This window comes from Callospermophilus lateralis, chromosome X (genome assembly GCF_048772815.1).
Source record: "Callospermophilus lateralis isolate mCalLat2 chromosome X, mCalLat2.hap1, whole genome shotgun sequence".
Classification (NCBI taxonomy): domain Eukaryota; kingdom Metazoa; phylum Chordata; class Mammalia; order Rodentia; family Sciuridae; genus Callospermophilus; species Callospermophilus lateralis.
This window is the reverse complement of record NC_135325.1, coordinates 12,649,227-12,675,954: the sequence shown is the minus strand read 5'-3', so window position 1 is coordinate 12,675,954 and position 26,728 is coordinate 12,649,227. Positions and strand designations below refer to the sequence as shown.

Here is a 26,728-nt window from a genome sequence, read left to right as displayed (position 1 = left end):
CAGACTCTAATGGTCAGAAAAAGCCCTCAGGCAGGGAGATGCAGGTGCTGGCAGTTGGCAATGGGCCAGGTGTTGACTACCATAGTAAGGCCTGAGGGGATTTGGACAAGGTTCAGACAGCATCTGCCCCAAAGAGATTCTAGTTCTCCTCTGCAGATCTTTGGGAATGGTATTTTCAACAATTTGATGTTAGTATGAAGACCACTGGTGGGAAGGATGATGCATAATGACACATCTGTAATGTAGATCTCTTTTAAGCTGAAGTGAAGGTCTCTATAGCTCAGTTTCTGCATTTGCAAAGTGGGGCTACTACACTCATATGATCAAGTGTTGTGGGGGTGACAGGTATTAAGTACCTATCATAATGCTAAAAATGTAAAAGGTACTCAATAAATTGCAGAAACAATAATGGTGGTGCATGTTAGGGCAACACTGATGTAACAAGGTCTCACAGAAGGCATGTCCTACTTGAAGAGGTTACAGGACTCAGGAGCACTGTTCCCAAGCATTCTCTGGGGATTTTTCTGAGCAGCTTGATTCCAACATATTCCTTCTGCTAACTGGAGATAGGTCATAGCATTGTTCCTCAGTTTCAGCTTTCTTGCTTCCCCTCACTGAGATACATGCACCTTTCTATTTGCTCATTTGCTAACCAATTCTGCCTCCTCCCCATCTGAATACCCAGCCATTTATTACTTTTGGAAGAGGATAATATTCATTTTTTCTGATTATAAGAGTAATATATGCTCTCTTTCTTTTTTAAAATATTTATTTTTTAGTTGTAGTTGAACACAATACCTTTATTTATTTATTTTTTATGTGGTGCTGGGGATCGAACCCAGGGCCTCACACATGCTAGGTGAGCACTCTACTGCTGAGCCACAACCCAAGCCCACTAATATATACTCTTTTAAAATACTTTTATAGGGGCTGGGGTTGTGGCTCAGTGGTAGAGTGCTTACCTCACATGTGTGAGGCACTGAGTTCAATTCTCAGCACCACATATAAATAAATGAATAAAATAAAGGTCCATCAACAGTAAAAATATTTTTTAAAAATACTTTTATACATAGAAAGGCTAAAAAAGAAAACAAAAATCCTCAATAATCCCATAAGAAACAATCTTTTTGAGAAAAGTTTCTAAGTGGAATCCCTGGGACAAAAGGTATCAACATTTTAAGGGCTGTTAGTAGCAGGGATTGAACCCAGGAGCACTTGACTACTGAGCCACATCCCCAGCCCTTTGTAGATTTTATTTATAAGCAGAATTTCACCGAGTTGCTTAGGACCTCACTAAGTTGCTGAGGCTGGCTTTGAACTTTCAATCCTCCTGTCTCAGCCTCCTAAGCTGCCAGATTATGGGCATGTGCCACTGCCACCTCACATGCTGAGCCTCTGTGGAGATTTTGTTAATACAGACATTGGTTTTGTATAATTATTACCATAATCAGAATACAGAACAATTCCATAACCCCAATAAACTCTTTCCTGCTATCCCTTTATATGTTACCTTACTGTAACCCCTGGAGGATTGTAGAATATGCAATTCCATAGTGTGGAATCAACTGGTCATTCTCAGCTAATTGTCTTGATAGTATTACAAGACTTCCAAGTTAAATAAAGTATTATTAAAAAGTTCCTAAATCAGGTAGCAGTATCAGCCAAGACTGGGCTCCAAAGTGGGTGGATTCAGTAAGGATCCTTCTCAAAGTGGTGCCTCAGTCTATTTCTGCCATTAGGATTGCAAGACATGCTGGGATTCAGCTACTGGGTTGCTGGGAGAAGGACAGAAGAATCAAAGACTAGGCTAGAGTAGGATTAATGCTTCTGCAATTAGTTATAGGGCTGACCTTTAGGGTGGTTAGAAGTCCAAATTGAGAAGTTCAAGGACTTGGGATGAATAAGGGTCTAACATGGGTGATGTGATGAAGATACTCATTCTAGGCAGAAGTAGCCTCTTGGTTTGATGGGATAGGGGAAGATAAGGGGGAGAGGAAGAGAACAGCTTTCCACTTTAAGGCAGAAAAGGCTGGGGGCATAAGGACATAGTCCAGGCTCTGGGAAAAGAGGGGTTCATAAGGACTCAGCTAGACATCAAAACTCAACTAAACAAACAGATGGAGAGGCAAGGCTTCTTTTCAAGAGAGGGAATCAGAGGACCAATTAGGAATCAAACTGAAGTTCAGTGACCCAGAATACAATAAGTGAGGTGCTTTCAAAGGTGAATATATGATTCCAAGTCAGTGGTTCTCAAACTTCTAGTGTATGTCAGAATGTATCCCAAACCAAGAACTTTTGCTAGAACCCAGTTTCTGATTCAGTTGGTCTGGGGTGGAGAATGAAATTTTCTGACAAATTGCCAGAATGGCTACTGTTCTTTGGAGGACCATGCTTTGAGAACCACTCTAAGGCAAAGGAAATACTGAGATCGAATCTCACTCTCACATCACCCAGCATGGGTGAAAATGGGGCTTTCAAACAATGCAGGGCTTGGCCCTTCCATGTTGATTAGCTCCTTAAAGTCAAACCTGTACCTTGAGGTATTTTGTGTTTCTAGGACGACAAATAAGGTAAGAAGAAAATGGCCTCTCTTCAGATGACCCAAACATCACTGGAATTTATGCATTACTGAAGTTCTCTTGAGCATAGATAATATACTATCAGGTGTCAACACCTTGACAATGTGATAGGATCTATAACCATAAAACTATATAATTCTCTGATGCAATATTCATTTCCTTCTTTTAGGGCTAGCCTTCTTTGCTTATTTGAGGAGTAATAAAAAGTCCTTTTATGTTAGCATTGTACATTCTAATTTACAAGGTGTTCACATGATATCTCATTTGATCTCCCACAATTCTATAAGGGAAGCAGGGTTGGTATTTTTATCCCATTCTTTTGAATGCTGTTTCTCAATGTATTGTCCCTAGACCTGGAGCATTAGCATCACCCAGGCACTTATTAAAACTGTAAGATTCAAGGGCTGGTGTTGTGGCTCAGCAGTAGAACATTTGCCTAGTATGTGTGAGGTGGTGTTGGGTTCAATCCTCAGCACCACATAAAAATAAACAAACAAATAGATAGATAGATAAATAAATAAAGGTATTATGTACAACTACAATTTTAAAAAAAATTTAAAAACCCTGCAAAGGGGCTGGGGTTGTGGCTCAGTGTTAGAGTGCTCGCCTCGCACGTGTGAGACCCTGGGTTGGATCCTCAGCACCACATAAAAGTGAATAAGTGAAATAAAGGTATTGTGTCCAACTATAAATAAATAAATAAATAAATAGAACCCTGCAAAATCCAGCACCTCCCCAGACCTACTGAATCTGGTCTGGGGTCTGGTGTGGGGTCAATAATTAGCATTTCTAATAAGTTCCCTAGTGATGCTGATGTTGGTGCTGCTGGTCTTGGACCACACTTGGATAAAACCCAGAACTACAGAAAAAAATGAAACATTTAAAAGTCTAGGGACTTGTATTAAGAGGACTCCTTCTTGGGTTCTTTTTCTACTATACCTGCTGCAACCCTACTCCCCCACCCCATCTTTCAAATGCCAGCTCCATTACTTGGGAGCTTTGAGTCCCTGAGTCATTACACTAAGTTGCAATTTCCTCACCTGTAAAATGGGGATAATAATAGGATCAACTTCTTCAGGTTCTTATGAAGATTAATCAAGATCTAAGTAAAGTACTCAGCGCTCTGTGCTTGTGCTTAATAAATGCTACAGATTATAACTTTTATTAATATTGAACGTATGACATTTCACTAGAACAAATACCTTTGTAAGTTCTTTCCTTTGAGTGTATATCTTCAGAATACTCCTCTTCAAATGTGAATATTCCCAGACAATTTAAACTTTCAGGTACATAATTTTTAACATTCCTTCTGGGATGTTCTTCTGAGTGCCAGGAACATTTGGCTGAGAACAGAGTGCTTAGGAAATAAGACTGCTAAAATGGGAGCAGAGGGATAATAGACCAACACATGGAACAGTATATTCAAGGACAACAATAGCTAGATTTCTTCAGAGGGGTAAGAGTGGCTGACAGGAAGCAGTTGGTGAGGGTGGCCAGAAGTGGCAGGCAGGCTGTCAAAGACAATCTACCTCCTTCAAAGTGGATCCTAGGGTAGCCCCAGGGATAGACTCCAGGGCTACATCAGTCCACAGGGGGATCTGCTCCTGTTCCTGTTGCATGCAGTCCAGGGGGTGAACATTCAGGTGCCCACAGTGAATTCCCTGAGAGATCCTTGGAGGCCAGCTGGCAATTGGCACAGTGAATTTGGGCTCAAAAGTGGCTTTGTCCTCAGGGTGACTTCTATTTGGCAAATACTCTGGCTATAGCACATCATACACTCATGCCAGGGACCTGGTCTTTTTTTTTTTTTTTTTTTTTTTTTTTTTTTTTTTTTTAGTGAAGGTCTGTTATGTTCTTTCTAGAGGCATCCTAGGTCCCCCAGGAAGTGGTTTTATTTTATCTGGGTAGTGAAACGCGGGTCCCTTACCCAAAATGGACCGAGACCTTTGCAGATGAATTAAATAGAAGAAACAAAAGCAGCAAGTTCGGCCCGTGGGTACGGCTGGCCAGCCAATGGGGCCTGGCCGCTCCCCGCTGGAGTGGTACTATGATGACAGTAGCCAACCAGCGCGCTCCATGCAAATGAGGATACTGTATCCCGCACCAGCCGCTCCAGTGCCTTCTGGTTGTTATAGTGATAAACTGAGGCCTTGCCTCTTTGCTTCTCGGAGAAAGAAAGGGGCGGGAGAGGGGGGTAACCTCTTTACTTCCCCCAGGGAAGAGAGAAAGAAGGGAAGAAGAAGGGGGATGGGTAGGGAAGAAAAAAATACGTGACAAAGAAAACATTCTCTGCTTGGGAGGCGACTCCCAGAGGGTGTAGAGCTGGAGGGAGCATTCGCTGGCCATGCCAGTACTTACCACTGATGCTGAGTCAGAAACAGGTATCCCAAAATCCCTTTCCAATGAGCCTCCCTCAGAAACCATGGAGGAAATAGAGCACACATGCCCACAGCCTCGACTGGTAAGTAAAGACAAAGGATGCAAATGTATGCGTGGCTATGGCACAAAAGAGTTCCTTATGCGCCCGCAGCCAGAGAGGAAAACGATGCTTAGAGGATTTTCATGTAAATGAGAATGGAGCTACCGCCTAATCCTTCTCAGCTGTTTATACTTAGCTTCTATACCGGGCGCTGCTCTCAGCTTACAAAGCATTATTGTATTGGCTGGGTAGGAAACGGGCTGCTTGGGATATGCTGTTTTTTTTGTGCTTTGGGAGGAGGGGATGGCCTTTTTCCTTTTAGGTGTATTCTCGTTTGGAGGTAAAAATCCTATAGTGCAAATTTAAAATGGTCTTCTCTACGCAAAGCTTGGAACGAGTCCCTTGTTAAGTTCTAAATTCTAGCTCAGGAATGATTCGGTCCTCAACTCATCTTCGTGCCTAATGCCAATTTTATGCCTAATGCCAATTTTGGAAGCAAAACTTACCCCCATTTGTTTAAAAAAATCAAAAATAAATAAATAGGGGTCTTTCTGCATTATATTTAGAAATAACAGGCATTTAAAATGAATTGTAAAGATTTCCGGAGTGTGCGATGAGGGTTTCTATTCAGATAGTGGAAACCTGGGGAAGCTACATTTATTTAGAATGGGGCTGCATGCCTTTAATAATGAAAGTGTAGAAACGGGGCACTCAGAGCTTCCATCCATCTCAGTAACCAGTATTCCAAATTTGATGAGTTCCTCTTCCGGCATTGGTCATGATCCCTTAACTAGATGTGGAAGTTCCTTCTCAACCATCTCAGCATGTGTGCTCAAGGAATCAAAAAACATCAAATAAGTGGTGAGTTCTCTGTGGCTTGAAGTCTTGCGGAACTTGAGGAGATCTTTCTTTGAGCCCCCAAGTCCAAGAGACACACTAGAACTATCCTTTATAATTTTCTCTCAAATTAAAAGGTGCAATATTTTGATTGGCTGTGAAGTTTGACCTGGGGAAGAGTTTTTTTTTTTTTTTTTAAGGATTTTGTGGTGTAGCCCCAAATAAGGGCTTACTGATGTCAAAGCCATACCATCATGAATTATCATTTCTTAAGGGTTAATGAGGGTTCAAAAGCAGGTTTAGAACCACTTCCTAAAAAAACGGTAAACCAAGTTATATTAGAGCCCTGTGGGGTTTTTATTCATTATGTTTCTAATTTTCTTAGGGAATTTTAATATTAACTGCTTCCTACGCCTTTGGATAGTTGCTGAATGACATACACAATGGAATTCATGTTCTTATGGAGTATAAAATATCCCAATAAGTTTGTTAACTGAGGCATTCCTTAGAGCTAACAAACAACTCATGATTTAGCATTGGAAAAAATGGCTACGAAAATTATGTTGCAAGATCATCTAGAATGTACTTTTAAGTAAACTTCATGTTCAGATTTGGATCTCATACTTTTCAGAGATAAAGGGCAAGGGAGAGACAGGTGGCTCCATATTATGTATCATTTTGCTTCATGTGTCTGCTTCTTTTTCTTCCGTTTTCACTTAGTTATTCTGTTCCTTGGTTGCTTCTACCTGAGAAAGATGGGCAGAGGAAATCAAGGGAAGAAAGTTCAAGTTGCTTTCCACTTTCACTTTTGACAGCTCATCCCAGGGGGTAACTCTAGAACCACATAAAGGTTGCAGTTTACACCCTCACCTCCTACTCATTTTCGAAATGGGGAACAGGTTCAGAGAAAGTGACTTCCCCCAAAGGTCACATCGCTTTGAAAGAGCAGAGCTAAGAATTGAACCCAAAAGATTTTTAGATCTTTCCCCTTAAAAGACACTGCTTTCCACACACCAAACCCCCAACCCCAGTATTGGGGATCAAACTCAGGGACTTGTGCATGCTAGGCTCTACCACTGAGCTACATCCCCAGCCCTACAAAACACTCTTGAGATACATTCCCTTCCCATTTTTTGGTTGTTCTGGTTGAAAGTAAGAAGGGGGGGGAGAATATGTGTGTACGCACGCACGTGCGCGCACACACACACACAAGATCAGGTATGACAAGGATATATAGAAATTGAACTGTTGAAACAATTGCTTTGACCTACTTTTGATTAAAATTTTCCACAATGTTCATCATTATTGTGCGCTACTGAAATTGGTTCTGTTTAAATAGGTACTTGCAACCAATTTATAAACAACCACTTAATCTTTAAAGCACCTTTTCTCTTATTAGCAAACTTTGATCGCTGTAGGGATGGTTATATTTTGACTTTAGATTTACATATGATAACGGAAGTATCCTTTGCTAGTGATTTTACCTTGATAACTAAGGCACATGCTCACTACTTTAAAGTTTGTTGACAGTGTGTGGCACATGAAAATGAGAAGTTAGTTTTTTGTGGGTTTTAAGAGTTTCTGTTGATTTTGTAGCTTTGCTAATATCTTCATTTTTTCAAATTCTATTAAATCTTGTGTTTCTCCTGATACCCAAGCATCTCTCTCCTGATCACATGTGGGTCACACGATCCATGGCCATAAACAGGTATGGCTACTGAGTGGCTTAACTAACTTTGGAAAGTACCTAAAGGATTGGAGAGGGGCCTGCTTAGGAATGAAACTCCACACTTAGATTTCCCTTCAGACATCAGATTCCTTCTCCCAGTTGTTGAAGTGAAGAAGAAAGCCAGCATCCTTGAGTGAACAAGGTTTTAAAGAATTCTATATTTTATATCCATGTAAATAGCATATTGATGATATTGAGGATACAATTAAATCATATTTCAAAGGGAAACTTTTGTGAATGGAATATATATATTTTCCCAGGTACCTTAAAAGAAAGGAGAGTGGCAAATAGAATAAAATAACACGGCTAAAGACATTAGAAAAAGGCCAGGTATGGTGGCACATGACTGTAATTTTAGCTACTTGAGTCTGAAGCAGGAGGTCACAAGTTTGAGATCAGCCTGGGTAACTTCACCAGACACGGTCTCAAAAGAAAATATAAAAAAGAATAGGAATGTGAGTCAGTGGTAGACTGCTTGCCTACCATACACAGAGACCTGGGTTTCATCCCCAGTGCCACACACACACATATACACATGAGAAAAGTAGTAACAAAATCATTTAGGTTTTATGATAGAGCCTGTATTTAAGTAATGTAATCTTGTTACTCCTATCTCCTTACCATGGTGTTCTGGCTTGAGATGTCTCTGAAAACTTTTCTTTCCATTGTTATAATGCATATTCTTAATATCTGACTGGTTTTCTGTTCTTCAATATTTTCCTGCTTGAACATGATGCAAGGTGACTCATAAGCTTGACAGTCAAGAAAAGAAACTGAGTGACCTTGGGTGATATGATGTAATCTAACTCCTGAGGAATAAGGACTCCTTGTGGGCAAGGACTATCATCATATCTCCCCAGGCCTCTGATTATGCCTAGAAAAAGCCTCTGAGCCAAGTAGGTGCTCCATAAACCCTTTCTAATAAGGCCTAGCCACCCTGAAAGCTGTCTGCTTGAGAATTTGGTTAATGACCTTGGTCAAGTTCTTTTAGGGGTGCATTCTTCCATCAGAAGGAAGTTGTAATTCTAGCCTGCAATAGTCACTTCCATGAAGATGGATGTGCCACGGATCAACTGAGAAGGCCTTGGAAATAAAAAAAAAAAAGGGCTGGTTCAATATGCCACGTTAGCAGGAGTTCATTTTGGGCTTCACTTCAAAGTGGAGCAGTGCCAAGAGACTGCTGTCTTGCAGAAGGCGCATTATGTCAGTTGGGATGTAGGATGCTGACCAGTAGTACTAAAAAAGATGGTTGGATTTCCAGACATTAGTAGCTTCCTTTACTAGTATTATCATCACCTATTTAGCCATTCAGAGCAGCATGCATTTTATAAGTGAGACATTCTCAATGTGCTGTATTGGTGAAAATAAACAAACATAAGCTTTTTTGGGGCATTTACTGTGGTCAATGGGAATTCTGCCCAAGGTTATTATTAGACATCTTTCTGCTGGTCTCTGTTGAAATGCAACATCCATTTCTTACAAATTGATAATAGTCAAGTGTATGGAGCATGGAATCAATGAATTTGTTTCTTCCATTCTTTTATTAAATTTGTTTTTACTATCCCTTCAAACCCCTATCTGCCTCATGATAAACTTCTTGTGGAAGAAATAAACCTAATTCAAATATAAGATGGGTAGTTTCTTTTACTTTTGTGTTTGAGCATATAGAAATCAAAAGATACACATATCATCATTCAGGCAGTGAGGAAATGTTAAGGATTTCATGATGGAAAGCTTTATAAGGTAACAGAGTAAACTCCATTTCCTACCAACCCCTACCAACAGGATCCACAGTCAGTCAAGTGGGCAATAACTTCTAGACACAGCAAGGTGCTATGGAAAGATATAAAAGAGAATCCATAATCCCTGCCCTTAAAGATCACTTCCACTTAGTAAAGACAGTAGTTTGTTATTTGGAAGCATGCCAAGATGCTGAGATCCCTGAGAGAGCCATTTTAAAGTTTGGCTCTAATATATTGGACTTTCTTAAAAGCTGTATTTTATTCACTGAGCAGAAATACTTCCCAGCAGGGAGGGCTCTGTTAACCTGATCCCCAAGTTAAGTCACTCCATCTGAAGAAAATATCCTGACCCAAAACAAATTTGGGGACATGGAAACAATCATTCTATTTCTGAGGGGCTCTTAAGCCCCTGTTGTGGGTGGCACTTTCCAACTTTTTTACAGCAGTGCTATGCAAACAAATGCCATTGAAGCCACATATGTAATTTAAAATTTTCTAGTAGCCAGTTTAAAAAGTTAAAAAAAGGACAGGTGAAATTAATTTAATAATGTATCTTATTTAATGCAATGTATTCCAAATATTATCATGTTGACATGCAGTCAATATAAAAATTATGAGAAATTTTACATTCTTTTCCTCATGCTGAGTCTGAAATCCAGTGTGTATATTATACTTGAAATACACTGCAAATGAGACTAGCCAATGTCAAGTGCTTACTGGCCACATGTAGCTTTAGAGGGATCTTAATCATCTGCCTGCCCAGTCCTGTTCAGAATGAGCTCTGAGGAGCAAAAACAACAGATGCTTTTCGTGTTGTACAATACACATATATATGTATGTCATCATAACTAAAACCAAACATCACTTTTCTTATTTCATATTTTGCACTGTTATCCTAATCTGTGTCAATTAGGAAGCTTTAGAGTAATCTAAATGAGAGTTGATAAGTTTGAAGTTATGGTGGAGCAGTGGGGAAAAAGAGAGCTGGATGAATATGGGAGACATTAAGGAAGTAGATGAACCAGGACTTGATAATTGAGTCTGAGAGTGGGCCATGGTCAGTGAAGACTAAGTTTTCCAGTTCCAGTGAGTGGGTGCCATCATTGAAATGGAAGAACTATAAGAGAAGAGTTTGTGAATGTTATGTTGGAAATACCATAAAGACTTCCACTTATAGGTGTCTGTTAATATTTTGTTCTGGAACTCTGGAGGTCTAAATTTAGGAGACATCAGCATAGACCACATGGATGTGAAATTGAATCACTTTCTGGACTGAGAGGGAAGTGGATTGAAATGATTAGCAGGAAGAATGCTTCAGGATAATCCTACTACAGGGTTAATTCTAGAAAGTAATTGACCCTGAGCTATTCAGATTCTTAGAGGGGGGTGGGAAATAGAAGAGCTGTAATTAAAGCTATTAGAATCTTCCTTATATCTGCCTATCTCTACATGAAATCTGGTTAAATTAATCTACTTTATCCCAGAATCTTTCCAGGATGGAACTCCGAGGAAGACCATTTAAAGAGCCGATAGAGGAAGGATCATGAAAAGAAGAGAGAGAGGTATTTCTCAAATGGCTGGGAGATCAGGGAACCAAGGGCAGGGTAAGTTCCATGGAGAGAACATTCAATAGAAGCAAATGCAGCAGAAAGGTCAAGTGAGATAAGAAGAAATAAGCAAGAATTTCAGATTTGATTTAGGAAGAAGTCAGAGATGGTGTTTCAGTGAAGTTGTGGGAGTAGGGACCAGATGGCAGTAGGTCGAAGAGACTCTAGGAGATAGGAGAGTGGAAACTTAACTGAAAGGGTAAGCAAATAGAATGTATAGTGCCAAGAAATGGAGAAAATAGAGTTTAGGGCCAAAAGCATCTAGCTTTTCCCCTTTCTTCCTTCTTTTCTTCCATCCATCCAAGATGTCAAAACGTTTGGTTGGCATTTTTGTAGTACTTGGTATGTAACCCACCACCTCATGAATGGTAGGGAACTGTTCTGCTACTGAGTTATATCCCCAGCCTTTTAGATTAATTTATATATTCATTTATTTTTTGGTACTGGGAATTGAACCTAGGATCTCAAGCATGCTGGGCAAGTGCTTTACCACTGAGCTACATCCCCAATTCTATTTTATTTTTTTGAGACAGTTTCACTAAATTGCTGAGACTGACTTCAAACTTGTGACCCTCCTGCCTTAGCCTTCTGAGTAGCTGGGATTACCCGTGTGTTCCACTATGCCCAGCTGGCTCATTCTTTTAAGGTGACAGTAACTTTAACTTAAATAAAACAGAAAAGGATCAGTGGAGAGGGATAGGGTAAAGGTGATGAGAACAACTGATGCAGGGAATGACCTTTAGGCTGGAGGGATTGGGCTCCAGTAAATCTGTGGAAGGACTGGCTTCAGGAAGGAAAAATGGTACCTTTCCCACTGTGTAATGTAGGCAAGAATAGTTTGGATAAGAACAAGTTATAACAGGAAGGGGACTAAAAAACGAAGTCCCATCTTATCTAGTGGCTTCCATTTTATTGGTAAATGTGAAGGCAAAATCATGGTGATTTAGTTCTGGCAGGTGCAGAGTTAATTCCAGGATAGCCTGGAAAGTTGAATCCAGCTCCAGTTTATTTCCTTTTCAGAGGCCACCAGCCTGGGAGTAGGGTAAAGTGGAAAGGCTGGGTTGATTCCTGATTAGATGTGTAGTGATGAGAGCAAACTGATCTGCTTCTTTGTGGCCTGTGGGGTTCCACAGTAACTCCCATCAAGGCAAATCTACAATTGGCCATGGAGAACTGGACTGGTCCACAGTGAAACAGCCAGGAGCTGGTGAAACAAATATATTGCAACTTGGTCTCTACTTGGTGGATCCTGCAGTCTCATTCTAGTCTCAGTTTTGTCATCGAATTATTGTGTGGACTTAAGCAAATCACTTTTCTTCTGTGAACCCCAATCTTATCACCCACAATGAATAGACAGATGATCTCTAGTTCTTAGGCTGTGATTCTAGCTTCTATCATCATGGAACATAGTCCACTGTAATGTTCTCTGTTTATCCTGATGCTCCTATCAAAAGTCAGGGCTACACATGTGGTGGTACACGCCTGTGATCCCAGACACTCAGGAGACTGAGACAGGAGGGTCACAAGTTCAAGGCCAGCCTGGGCAACTTAGCAAGAGCCCATCTCAAAAAAAAAAAAAAAAAAAAAAAAAAAGGCTGAGGCTGTAGCTCAATGGTAGAGCACCTTTGGGTTCAATCCCCAGGATTATAAAAAATAAAATAAAAATAAAGTCAGGGCTACCCCACTTCTCACCTTCTTTTGGTTTTATTCATTTGGGGTAAAATAGGTTGAGAGATCTTATGGTAAAACATTGGCTAAATATGGATGATAAATGTTTGCAAAACACTTTGGAGTCTTATATTAATGTTATATAAACCATTTCTGCTGTCTTCCAATTTATTCTTCAGATATTTCCTCAAAAATATTAAATGTATTCTGAATTATATTTGTAATGTTATGATTCATTTTTTTAAAAAAACTATATTGAAATTTTTTCTTAATGTGAACAATAACTTCCTAATTTATCTATTTCATAATACTGAAGTTTGAAACATTGGGCTTTCTTGGAGGTGTGGCAGTATGACATTGAACTAGAGGAGCCTTTCTTAATAGGTGTTATCCCACTAAGCTTAATACTTAAGATTAAAACCTGGCAGTGGGTCAGGCCATAGTCCTGAAATTCTTGCATCTTTAACTGGTGCCCTGCACAAAGCTTCTCAGTGACCCTTAGGGAAATGAATGCAGAAAAAGAGTTATTCTATATGATCACTGAGAGCAGGATGAAAAGGAGAAAGCAAGGAAGGTAGGAACAGACTAAGTCATAGCAGGTGAGGCCTATTTTCTTCCAATAATCTCCCAGGTAACAGCCTCTACCTTGCTAGGGTCTGATTACCCGTTGCTGGCCTCAGACCATAGTATTATTGTTTTAACATTCCTACTTTCCTCTTTATCCCAGCGTGAACCGGGTTGTATGGGAGGCTGGGGAAGCTGACCTTGCTTGGGGATAAAAAGACAGTTTAGCACTCAAGGATCTTGAAGGCAGACTTGAAAACACAGTGATTAGAAAATAAAGCAGCAAGCCCTAGTAGTGTGCGCCTGTATAATAATGTGCGGGGCTGCACGGGGCTAGCCTATTGAGCAGGATTCATTTTCATATAATCTCCTCCCTCTCGCCAAAGTCTTTGACTTGGTGTTTTTGTTTTCCACTAGGTAATTCATGCACGCTGAACCTGACATCAGTGTAAAAGGACGCCAAGGGTTATTTAAACTGGTATTTAAGAAAAATAACAACAGCAATAATAGGTTAATAGAAACATCATGAATGATGTATACAGTTTATTGCCAACCAAATGATGTCAAAAACCCATTCCTGGCACATGCAGACTTCTGTGCTTCATCTCTAGTGTGCCTAATATTGACTGTAGGCACAGTCACATAATAATAAATTTTATTGTACTTCCAAATTATTTAGTTATAAGGTAATTGTTCTATACTAGGTCCAAGGCTAGAGGTCTTACACATTTTTCTCTGTAGGGGAAATGGAACAACCAATCATAGTTTGCACTGTGTTGGGCACTGTGTTGAGTGCTCTGTGTGTGTTATCCCATTTAAATGGGCTGCAGACCCATGCATTGAGAATTACTATACCCCATGTTATAAGAAAATCAATAATAATTTCCTAAAGACCAGATACTGATTAAGCTGAGATTTAGAATCAGATCTGTCCGACTTCTAAAATCCCATTTTTATTATGCACAGTTCTCAAACACCTACAAGTGAAGAGTCACCTACCTGCTCAAACCCCCAGGTGATTTGGAAGCAAGATGTATCTGCATGTACCTTGAGCAATGCTGTATTTAGCCCTAACATGTCATATCTTCTGCTTTTAAGACAAGGAAAAGAAATAAATAGGATGTCTAGGCTCTTTGTAATAACACTAGAAATTCAAAGTAAATATTTTTGACTCAGCAGTTCCACTCCTAGGAAATTTTTTATATATGGTCACCAAAAACCAATATTAGGATGTTTTTAGTAACCTTTATTCATTATCACCCCAAACTGGAACCTACCCAAATGCCCAGAAGATGGGGAATAGATAAACTGTAGTATATTCATACAATATGAAGTATATCCATGCAATGAGAATAAAGAACATACAACCACCTGCAGGACTGTGGATGAATCTCACAAACAATATTGGATGAAAGAAGTCAGACATAAAATAATATGCACAATTTTATTTCTATAAAATATAAAAGAAGCAGAGCTCTCCTATGATTTTAGAAGTCAGCAAAGAGGGAGGGGCATATGAATGATGCTGGCAGCAGTCAGTTACTTGATCTGGATGCTGCATGTGATCAGCTTGTGAAAGTTCATTGAGTCACACACTTAGAACATGTATACTTTTTTTGCATGTATATTATTCTTTAGTACAAAGCTCAAAGATATCTAGACCATAGTAATGGAGAAAGAATACACTCTACCACATATTTCCTATTTCCAAATAATTCTGGTGATCTAATATTTAACATTCTAACAGTGGTATCAGAACCCATCTCTAGGTCCAGCTCTTGGCTACTAACAGAACTGTGCTCAGACCTTTTAGGGACCATTATATCCAAGCCCCACTGAGAGCCTAGGTGAGCCCTTGAACTAAATTTGCCTTATTTCTAGGACCAGTCCAGTGCTATTCATATAATCTGTGAATTAAAATCCATTGTCCTCAACTTTTATGTTTTATCTAACAATGGTCTGGTCTCACAGTCAGTTTCTGGACTCAGAAGGAAATGGATGGAAATGATTAGCTAGCAAGAGTATCTCAGAATAATCTTACCACAGGGCTGATTTCTTGGAAGTAACTAACCCTGAGCCATCCTATCAGGTTCATAGAGGGGGGAAAAACAGAAGAGCTGTACTTTAAGCTATTAGAATCCTCCCTATATCTGCCTGTCTCTACATGAAATCTGGTTAAATTAATCTACTTTACCTCACAATCTTCTAGGATGGAACCTTGAAGAAGAACATTTAGAGAGCCAATAAAGGATCATAAAAATAAAACAGAAAAGTTATTTCTTAAATAGACAGGAAGTCAAGGATCAAAGGGAAAAGCAATCACCTCATTGATAATTACATAATCCCTCCCTATATTATTTTTGTTAGAGTGTTAAAGAAGTCATCCATTTTATACAATATATCTTGCTTGGAATATCTTTCTTTTAGTTGCTCAGGAAAAAAGGGGGTTTATTACTAAAACAATCTAGCAAATACTTCAAACTGAGACATGTTAGAAATATCTGTACTTCCATCTGACTACATAGCAAACATCGTACATTCCATAATTTGTTCTAATGCTTGTTTCTTCTAATATTCAGCAATATTTCTATGTGTCTTCTAAATATATTTTCTGATAAAGAGCTGCATTATAGCTTGATGTCATATTTTCTTTTTCTACACATTAGAGCAGCTAGTTTACTATAGCATGAAGAACGGGTGTTTTGCAATGGTATGGGACTTTGGTTTTTCACTATTGAATTGTGGGAAGCTTAGAAAAGGCTTCTAAACACTTAACATTTAACAGTAAAGTACTGGATTGAGTATCATCTGATTTGAAACATCAAGCATTGAAATGTGGAAAAAAAATCATGGAAGTTTGTCTTCATGTTTTGGATGCTTCATTTTAGAGTATTGTGATAATTATAATAGCTTCATACTATCATTAACATACACACACACACACACACACACACACACACACACACACGGTGATAGGCTTTTTTATTGGTGCTGGGATTAAACCCAGTGCCTCATGCATGCTAGGCAAGTGCTCTACCACTGAGCCATATTGCCATCCCTGAAGGTGAAGTTTAATGCTAATGGCAGTGGGTATTTCTAATAGTCTTCTGTATGATAATTTTGATTCACTTGTCTTATCAGATCAGATTAAGTGGTCATTGTTCATACCTGATAATGTGGCTGATGCAGAACTCATATAGGGAGTAGAAGGGCCAGGTTTACCATTTTCTTATAGTTCACCTGTGCTCAAACTATCTTTTGCTTTCCTATTTCATTGAAGGAACTATTTTAAGCCACTTGCTGATCTTGTGAGTGTTGGTTTTGTTAAATCTAAATGATATAACCCACAAAGGCATTTATCAAGGTCTAGGTGAACTGTAACATATTGCAATAAACTGAAACAAATGAAAATACCAGACAATCGAGGACACCCAATTTGTACTCTCCCATTGGAACATCTTGTATATTTTATGGTAACAGAGATAGGACACCAGTATAAATAATATCAAACTAGATATTAGTAATTCTTCTTTTCTTGATTTTTGACATGAGATACAAATGTAAGTACAAGTTTTGCTCTTCAATGGATTGTCTTGCCCATCCCATGTTAGAAAACCCTGGTCTAGATATTCTAAATCCTGCCCTTAGATTCAGCCATCAGAGAGAAAGAACTGAATTTTCAGCTGGCATGTTTGGATCCTTTTAGAAATGTTTTTTCTGAATTGCTTTTTGGTTCTAGGTTTCTGCCTTGCATGGAGGGCACTATAAAGATAAGCATAAAAATCAAAACTGTCTTTATCAGGGGGCTGTGTTGAATAAATGGCTGTTGAATATATATAGCATCACCCAATATGTCCTTTAAGGTGGCACCATGAGAGGAATTTCTTCCAGAATTTGGCATCAAGAAAAGCTGTGCTTTTCCTCAATAGCCTTTTGCTTTCCTTCCTTTTTTGCTTATGGATAATATTAAATTTATTCCCCTCTTTGCTATGACTGCTGGGAGTTAAAGCCATTTTTGTAGTCTATCATCTCTGAAATGTTGAAGACCATGATATGAATCCCATTGTGCTCATTTCATCTCATCTTTAAAACAATATTTTTCCTCCTTCACCTCATATCTTGTTTAAACTTTCAAATTTTACTATTTTTAAGTCACTTCAGTTTGGGGGCATAGAGGGATATGATATATGATTGTTGTTGATGTTCATTATAAACTCTGTAAGCACAACTGCCAAAAGAAAAAGTGATTTAAGGTATAGAATTTCTTATCTCTAGACAAAGATTATTTTATATTAGTAATAGTGTCTGTGCATTTCATAAATCTAAGATGCTATTAATTGTAAGCTACACTTCCATTTCAGAGGTGTTACAATGTGAAAAATTGGCCAACACTGATTTTAAGACAATATTTATTGTTAAGACCCTCCTAACCTCAAAGATGTTAACAAATATGTGGGAAATATAGATTTTAGAGTGCCGTGTGGCTTTATTTATATTACTAGGAGACATCTAATTATTTGTAGTTCACTGCCCTGGGTTTCTAAAAGCAGCCACATGGGAGGGAGTTGCAGTTTATGAAGGGTCAGTGTTTTGTTTTTAATGATTTTTTTTGTTGTTGTTGTCGTTGGTAGTGGTGGTTCTGGGGATTGAACCCAGGGGTGCTCTACCACTGCCACTGAGCTATGTCCCCAGCCTTTTTTTTTTTTTTTTAATTTTGAGATAAGGTCATGCTAAATTGCTGAGATTAGCCTTGGACTTATGATCCTCCTGCCTCAGTCCCTGGAGTAGCTCGGATTAAAGGTATGAGCCACCACACCTGGCTTAGGTGGTCAGTGTTTTAAGGAAGCCTGTATTGTAGGGCATAATAAAAATTCTGATCCCTGATCTCCAGAGGGGCAGTTAATTACTAGCCTGACCTAGATGCTGGTGTTTACACACTGATTTAAAAGATGGATTACTTCTGAAGAAACTCTAAATAAAGTTGGAAAATATGTTTAAAAAGATATTTGGGGTAACCTTTTAAGTGTGCTATTGTTTTGCTTTTAACCAACTTCAAAATACTTATTCTCAACAATAGAAAACTGGGCAAAGGACATATTATTCTCAGAAGAAAATACAAATGACTAATAAACATTTGAAAAATATTCAATCTTTCTTGTAATCAAAATAATGCAAATTGAAACAGCATGATACCATTTTTTGGTCTATAAAATTGACAAAGATAATACTCAATGCCAGTGAGATGGCAGCAAGATACATGCTTTCATACATTGTAATGTGAGTATAAATGATAAAGCTTTTGTAGAAGGTAATTTACCAATACATTTTAAAACGTTCTGCAAATGTTTATCTTTAAAATGTTCATACTCCTGATCTAAGTAATTCAGTTCCTAAACATCTATCCTAAGGATATGATCAGAGATTCAGAATTATGTTTAGAATGTTACTTACATTAGTAAAGATGAATAATTTAATATTCAAAAATAAAGAATTTATATTATGATTTTTCTCTTTAGTGGAATGTTCTCCAGTTCCCAAAATTAGGGAGGTTAAAAACTATTTAAATGATGTGATAAAATAACGTGATATATTGAGTGAAAAATGTCTATGCAGTAAGATTCCAGAGTTGTTATGTATATATGTCATACTAGAAAGGCTGAAAATACAAATTAAAAAAAATTTTAAAAAGAGAAATTATTTTGGGGCTGGGGATGTGGCTCAAGTGGTAGCGTGGTGGCCTGGCATGCGCGGGGCACTGGGTTCAATCCTCAGCACCACATAAAAATAAAAATGTCGTGTCCACCGAAAACTAAAAAAATAAATATTAAAAAATTCTCTCTCTCTTAAAAAAATAAATTATTTTGAAGTATAAAAAAAGAAAGGCTGAAAATAAATATGAAAAGTATTAGCAATAACTGTCTCTGGGAAGTAGAGTTATTGGTGACTTCTGTTTTTTTCTCTTGATCTTCCCAAGTTTTCTATAACATGTATTATGAAGATGAGAAAAAAATCTATGAAACACTGATAAGTACATGGATCTTCTTATTATGTTTAAATCATGTTTTTGTCTTTATCAATAATTATTCTCTCTCTAATACTTATTCAACAAATATTGATGCACCTTTTATGTGCCAGGTACCACTCTAGGGAGCAGAGATACAGCAATAAACACAACAGATCAAGTCCTTGCTTTCTTAGATCTTCCATTAACAGTGGGGAGAGCCTGAGGAGAAACACATATTGTTTCCTCATTTGACAACTTGGACCTCTCTTCTACATGTACTTATACCCTTCGCTGAATGAGTGAATTGAATCTAATCACCTTAAGCATCACTTACATTCTGTCAGTTTCTAAACCTATATCTCTAGCATAGTAATCTCTCCCAAACTCCAGACTTATTCATTCAACTGTTTACTGGACATCTGCACTTGGAGATCTAGTAGGTATGTCAAATCAAATCACAGAGAGAACAGAATTCTTAATATTTCCATTCCTGTTTCTCCTATTCTTCTCCTACTCTTCCAGTGTTTTCCCCATCCTATGGAGAATTGCAAATTCCAGGCCAGCCTGAACAATTTAGAGAGACCCTTCCTAAAAATAAGAATTTAAAAACTGTCTGGACATGGAGTTCAGTGGCAGAGCACTTGCCTAATATGCTTGAGGTCCTAAATTTGGTTTCTAGTACCACAAAATACTGTTTTTAAACGCCAGTATGTCTAGAGGAAGTGAGCAAAAGGAAAATGTAGTAGGAGATATAGCCAAGATAAGGCATGGAGGAAGTTAGTAATTCTTTAGGCCATTTAATTTGGAATTATTTTGACCCTTCTCATTCTTTCACACTCTCCATCAATCTCTTCCAAATTTTATTTATACCAAATCTATCCAGAGTCTGACCACTTTGTGTGTGTGTGTGTGTGTGTGTGTGTGTGTGTGTGTGTTGGAGATGGAAACTATGGTATTGTGTATGCTAGGCAAGCACTCTACCACCAAGCTATACACCCAGCCCCAAATCTGACCACAACTATCACTCTAGCCTCTCTCTTCTTTTGTCTGAGACATCTCAATGGTTTTCTTGTTACTACCTTTGCCCTCTTACTGTTTAGTCTCAACATATCAGACAAGTGGTCCTGTTAAAGCTGGATCAGATCATGTCAGATCAGATCATAACTTCTTCAAAACTTTCTAATGGTTCCCATCTCCCTGGAGTGAAAACCAGTCCTTGTAGTGTCCTAAAAGCCCCTTACTCTGGTTGCCTCTTACTAACTTCCTCCATGCCTTATCTCGGCTATATCTCCTACTACATTTTCCTTTTGCTCACTTCCTCTAGACATACTGGCATTTTAAAACAGTATTTTGTGGTACTAGAAACCAAATTTAAGGTCTCAAGCATATTAGGCAAGTGCTCTGCCACTGAATTCCATGTCCAGACATTTTTAAAATTCTTATTTTGAGAAAGGGTCTCTCTAAATTGTTCAGGCTGGCCTGGAACTTGCAATCCTCCTGCCTCAGCTTCCCAAGAATCTGGGATTATAGGCATGAGCCACCATTGCCCAATTCTCCCTCTTTTTTTAAATTATTTATTTTTAGTTTTCGGCGAACACAACATCTTTGTTTGTATGTGGTGCTGAGGATCGAACCTGGGCCACATGCATGCCAGGCAAGCGCGCTACCGCTTGAGCCACATCCCCAGCCCCCAATTCTCCCTCTTTTATCATAAATGGTATCATACTATATAACATATATACATATTGTTTTGGGACCTGCTTTTTGCATTCAATGAAATCATTATATATATATATATATATATACACACACACACATACATACATACATACATACACATACACACACACACACACACACACACACCTGTCTTACCATTTTTTCCTTTTTGAGGTGCTCGGGATTGAACCCAGGGCCACTATATGCTAGGCAAGTGCTCTACTACTGAGCTACACCCCAGCCTTATCTTACTATTTTAATGATGCCTATTACCTAATTACATGTGCATACCATACTTAACAAAACGAAAAATGGAAAATTCATGGTGTTGAGCCATGTTCTGGGCCTCTTTTTCCTTCACTCCATTGAAGTGTGTTGGTGAGCATTTTGTTCCAGCTGTCTGATGTGGGATTCTACATAATCAATGACAAAGAATCCAGTGATTCATGTGTGTCAGACCTATGGGAAACTGTGAGATCTATTTTTCTTCCCTCTCTATTTCTAAAAAGATTAAAACATTCTGATCCCAAGTAATATCAGGCTTAGCAATTATGTTCAGAGATGATGAGTAAATAACAAACCCTAGTATGAGATTGAGGGTTGAGATTTTGTAATGTCTTTCTTTTAACTCTCAATTTCTGGTTCTAAAATTTATCAGTCCAATTATCTTCAGTCAATAATGCACATTTCATAAGTACAGATTCTACCAGCCATTTTTGTACTCAAGTAATATTTGCATTGTATATTTTATATAGTACTTCATAGCTTTTAAGGAAATATTTGTTAATGTCCAATCAAAGAGACTCTACAAATGAAATGTCCAACATATAATGTCCTTCCTTTTAAAAAACCTGCAGGGAATATAGCTTTGGTATAGCACTATAGTGCAATTTACAAAAGCAGAACTTGCATGATGAATGAGCAACATATTATGTAGAAAAAAGTTTTATTATGGGCTGTGTCCAAGTTCGTGGTCTTGCAAGGTCTTTGTACACGTGAGGTCCAGGTTGCTGGGCCAGGGCTTCTTAAAATCCTCACTTTCCTCTGCTTAGCAATAATTTCATATGCCTCCCCAAATTTTACTTTAGGATATGGCTCTCTAGGGGGGAATCATCTATCCTCTGATGATCCCCAGTAGTTCAGAGGCTTAGTGTCTATGATTCACATGTTGAGAAGAGTAGGGCTTTTGTTCCAAAATGAAATTATTAAAAATTGAACATGTCTTTTCAAACTAATACCTCCTCCCATTCTAAAGGGGCTACCGTTCACTTTGGAAGATCACTGTCCCAGAACTAATTCTGTTTCTTTTTTTCTTATTTTTTCCCTCCATTTAGCTATCCTCAAAAGATCTAGCTAGCATCAATTAAACATGATCTGAGTAACTTAGAGTCTAAGCTGAGGCTTGCTGGTTACTACATGTGAGATTCTACATGATCAATGACAAAGAATCCAGTGAGTCGCCTGACCTGCTTCACTAAGCCTAGGCACAAATATGGTGAAGTGCTTTTATTTCTTTATTAATTGTTTGGGTTCCCCTTCTCAAATTATCAGGAATTTTAGTATCTCCTTTTTGAGGTTTCTCCATTCTAATTTTCTAAAAATCCTGAGTGTTTATTCAGTTCAATTCCCCCTTTTCCTACTGCTAGGGCACAATAATTAAGACCAAAATGCATGGTGTACATGAACCATTTCCTCACCTTTGAGTAACTATTGTTGCTTTACAAATTTATCTATCTCTGCTTTAATTATCAGATTTCACACCCTCTAGATTACACCTTTCTTGGAAAATGGCAACACCTCATCTCTTTAATAGACTTTGTGACTAGAGTGTAAAAGATCTCCAAATAGTAATTTATTTTAGATCATGTGAAGAAGATTCACTGTCCATGTATAATAAAGGGTAATGCATCTTTAATGTAAGCTAGTTTCATTTGCCAACTGATTTGCCTGTTTAGGTCATGTCCTAAAAGTCCATTCATAAGTCAATTTGCTTATTTCTATGGATAACTACACTCTTTTATTATATCAAAATATGTAGTATTACTTATAAGAACGGTAATGATAGCAATAATAATAGCTACAATTTCCTGAGTATCAAGTATGTTACACATATTATCTGTTTTTCACAATAACCCTAGAAGATAGTTACCCATTTTACAATGAAGCTGAGATTCCAAAAAACTAAGGAACTTGATTTTTTTTTGAGAGAGAGAATTTTAATATTTATTTTTTAGTTTTCGGCGGACACAACATCTTTGTTTGTATGTGGTGCTGAGGATCGAACCTGGGCCGCACGCATGCCAGGCAAGTGTGCTACCGTTTGAGCCACATCCCCAGCCCGGAACTTGCTTTTAAGAGCACACAAAGTCAAATATTTGTCTTGTCCCATCTAAAGTTTCTGCTAAAGTGACAATAGGCCACTTATGACTTTCCTTGCCACAGCTGTTGGTCTGCAGGATAGCTACCTGACCCAATTGCAGCTCATCCTGGTTATGGCCTGATGTGAAAAGATGAGCTTGGCCACTCAGGAACTGCCTCAGGATCTTTGTGGTGTGTGTGCGTGCGTGTGTGTGTGTGTGTGTGTGTGCACGCGTGCACGCACGCTATGAATGGAATCCAGGGCCTTTCACATGCTAGGCAAATGAGCTCTACCCACAAACCTGCCTTAGGAATTTGAATCAAGAAACATGGAAAGAAGCAGTAAGTTGGTAACAGGAGCTGAGGCTGAAAGGCACAATCAGAAGTTGATAAATGAGTGTTGTGAAGGGAGACCGAGAGGTCATGATAAGCCATCATTAAGCTAAAGTTATGGGGAATAGAAGGCAGGCAAACACTTTGGTGTGGTGGAAGCATATAGGGTGAATGGAAATGGAGTAGGAAGAAACATGTTCAGGGAACAACCAGGTTGGTACAGAACACTTGGCACGCTGGGGCCACACTCTGCCCCTTTCTTCCTTTTCCATAGTTTCTGCACCAGAGCAAACTTAAAATACATCCTTCATCCCTTGATCTAACTTTAGTGGGTGCTAGTTCCTTTTCTTGTGGGGAGGGAGATACTGGGAATTGAACTCAGGGGTACTTGGCCACTGAGCCACATCCCCAGCCCTATTTTTTGTATTTTATTTAGAGACAGGGTCTCACTGAGTTGCTTAGGGCCTCACTTTTGCTGAGGCTGGTTCTGAATAGTGATCCTCCTGCCTTAGCCTCCCAAGCTGCTGGGATTACAAGCATGCACCACCACGCCTGGCAGTGGGTGCCAGTTCCTTTTAACCAGAAGAGCCAAATTAAAACACATAGCCCATGAGTGCTGCAAAGGGGATTTGAACCCCGGCTTTATGGTACAGAGTTCCTGCTCTTGTCACTGTACCCCTTTGTCACATTACAAATGCAGCTCCAATCCACAAGGTCACCTTAATATATCTGAAAAAGAACCAATAGTGGATTCAAGTTTTCTGAATCTTTGTCCCAAGTTTTAGTTTGCCTTCAGAGCCCTAAAGAAGAGGGTGTGGGTTAAGAAAGTCTCAGGCAACTGGGAGGTCTCCCAACAATCTGGGGCGGGACTCCCATTTTTAGGGTGGAAGTCACTGCAATAGTGGAAGGGAATGGGCCCAGGACATGGGTCCATTCTGGTCAATGCAGAGAATATGGCTTCTTAAGGGCAGGGTCTGGTCTTATCTCCACTTCTAGCCTCAGATTCTAAGACAGTGCCTGATGTGTATTTGAATGAATGATTGATTGAATAAATGAATGGCAGAAGTGGATTACAGCTCCTTGTCAAGTGTATGGATCTTCCTCTCATATGTGGAAACTATGAGAAAAAAGGAAAAATGGGATCTTGGGTAAACAGAAGGGAGACCAGTAAGATAGAGGATGGGAATCAGGTGGAAGAAGGAGGGGAGGGAAAGAGGAGGAAATGGGGAATGAAATTGATCAAATTATGTTATGTGCATGTATGAATATGTCAAAATGAATTCCCACTATTAGTTATAATTATCGTGCAACATTAATTTTTTTAAAAAAAAAAATGTATGGGTCCTTCTTCAGTTGAATTTTCCCAAGTCAAAGAACACCTGTCTCCATCTCTAAGAAACTATTCAGGCAGCACTATGACTAATGTTTACAGTGACTAGTCAACTTTAGCTTAAAAATTACCAAAGATGATGTAGTGGTGACTGTGATAATGACATAGTTCAAACACTACAAAAGGACAACTCTGGATTGCATCTACCCTGTTTACAAAAACACCACCCGCTTTGTCTTCCCCTGTCTGGAGAGAGTGAGATTTTCATTTTAAGAGGCTGACTAAAAAATGCAGGGCCACTTCCTGGGCAGGCTTCCAAGTGACTACATCTTTCTCACAGCGTTCCCCAGAGCTCCAGCCTAAGCTGCCTGGGGCGGGGCCTCCAGCCATTGGTGGCTGGCGAAGCTACCACAGTAACAGTTATCTGCAGCCCGCCAGAATTGCTGTGCTTTTAGGCCCTCCCAGAGCACAGATAACGGCCTTGGTCTTTGCACTGAAGAGACGTCAGAGTTTATGATTGGCCAGGCTGGCGTGTGAAATAGAGGAGATGTCGTGCCACGCTTCCGAGTATGATGCTCCTTTCAGCCGAGTACCCCGGGTGTGGGTGAGTCTAAATGTTTGAAGACTGCCCTCATTGCTTGGGAGATGGTCAAAGCTGGGCATTAGGCCTTTCCAGGGGCATGACTTAGCATCTTTATTAACCCTGCTGAGCCTCAGTTGCCTTTTCTGTGAAATAGGCATAGTATTATCTTGGACTATGAAGTGTGCATCCATCGTAGGGGTGTTGTAAAGCCTAAGAGGCATGACAGATCCAGAGTAGCTCATCTGGTACCTGGCAGATGGTAGACACTGAAAATCTATTATTTCTGAAGCACCAGTTAAAAAAAAAAAAAAAGGGCGGGGGGGCATCATGACAATACCATCTTTATTTCTAGCAGTACAATATTTCTCTGAGAGGCTTAGCAGATATATTTTACTTCTTATTCACACCTGTGTAGTCAACAAGAATAAAACTTCAGGGAAGATGGTGCTGAGGGAAAACTTGTGAGACTGTATTCCCTTTGTTTTCTTTTTTTCCTTCTAGACCCTGACTGCACCTGCCCCATTTGCAGATGAAACGAGCTGCCAGTGCCAAGCACCCCATGAAAAACTGACCATTGCTCAGGCCCGCTTAGGAACACCAGGTGAGGCTGTTCTTCTTTTTCCCCAAATGGGCTCTGTCTTGATATTTAAAGTATCATAAAGGTCCATCATTATTTGAGCATTGCTTGCTTTCAATTAGAGTTGAATTTAGAGATTATAGCACAATGCAAGAAGGGTGAATGTTAGCAGTAGTAACCTACACCAACCAAAGTATCCAGGTAAAAGATGCAGCCTAATGCATGAATTTAAGCCCCAAATCTGTCATTTAATAGTTCAACAGTCATGGACAAGTCATGAGAGAGATATGAGTCTGTTTCCTCATGTGCAAAATGGGGACAATAATACCTGTTCTGCTAAGGTTTTGTGATAGCTAAATTCAGATAAAAATACCAAAGCATTTTTTTTCCAGTGCTGGGGATTGAACCCATGCATGCTGTACCACTGAGCTGCATCTTTAGCCCCTTTTATTTATTTATTTATTTATTTATTTACTTATTTACTTACTTACTTACTTTTATTTTGAGACAGGGTTGCTGAGGCTGGCCTCCAACTTGCAATCCTCCTACTTTAGGCTCCCAAGTCACTGGGAATATAAGACCAAACCTGGCCCAAAGCATTTTTTAAACCATGAAGACTTTTATGAACCCAAGCTACTATATAATTATTACTATTCTTAAAAGTCTGCATTTAAAAAAA

At 39.0% G+C, this 26,728-nt stretch overlaps 1 protein-coding gene across 1 annotated transcript in view; it reads left to right on the top strand.

Moving 5' to 3' along the window:
• The first annotated feature begins 4,923 nt into the window (after positions 1-4,923).
• Positions 4,924-26,728, top strand: part of Pcyt1b (phosphate cytidylyltransferase 1B, choline) — a 62,529-nt gene continuing 40,724 nt past the window's right edge. Inside the window, exons 1-2 of the mRNA XM_077107276.1 lie at positions 4,924-5,040; positions 25,974-26,073. Of these exons, the coding sequence (XP_076963391.1) occupies positions 4,924-5,040; positions 25,974-26,073 (217 nt within the window). The remainder of the gene's footprint in view (positions 5,041-25,973; positions 26,074-26,728) is intronic.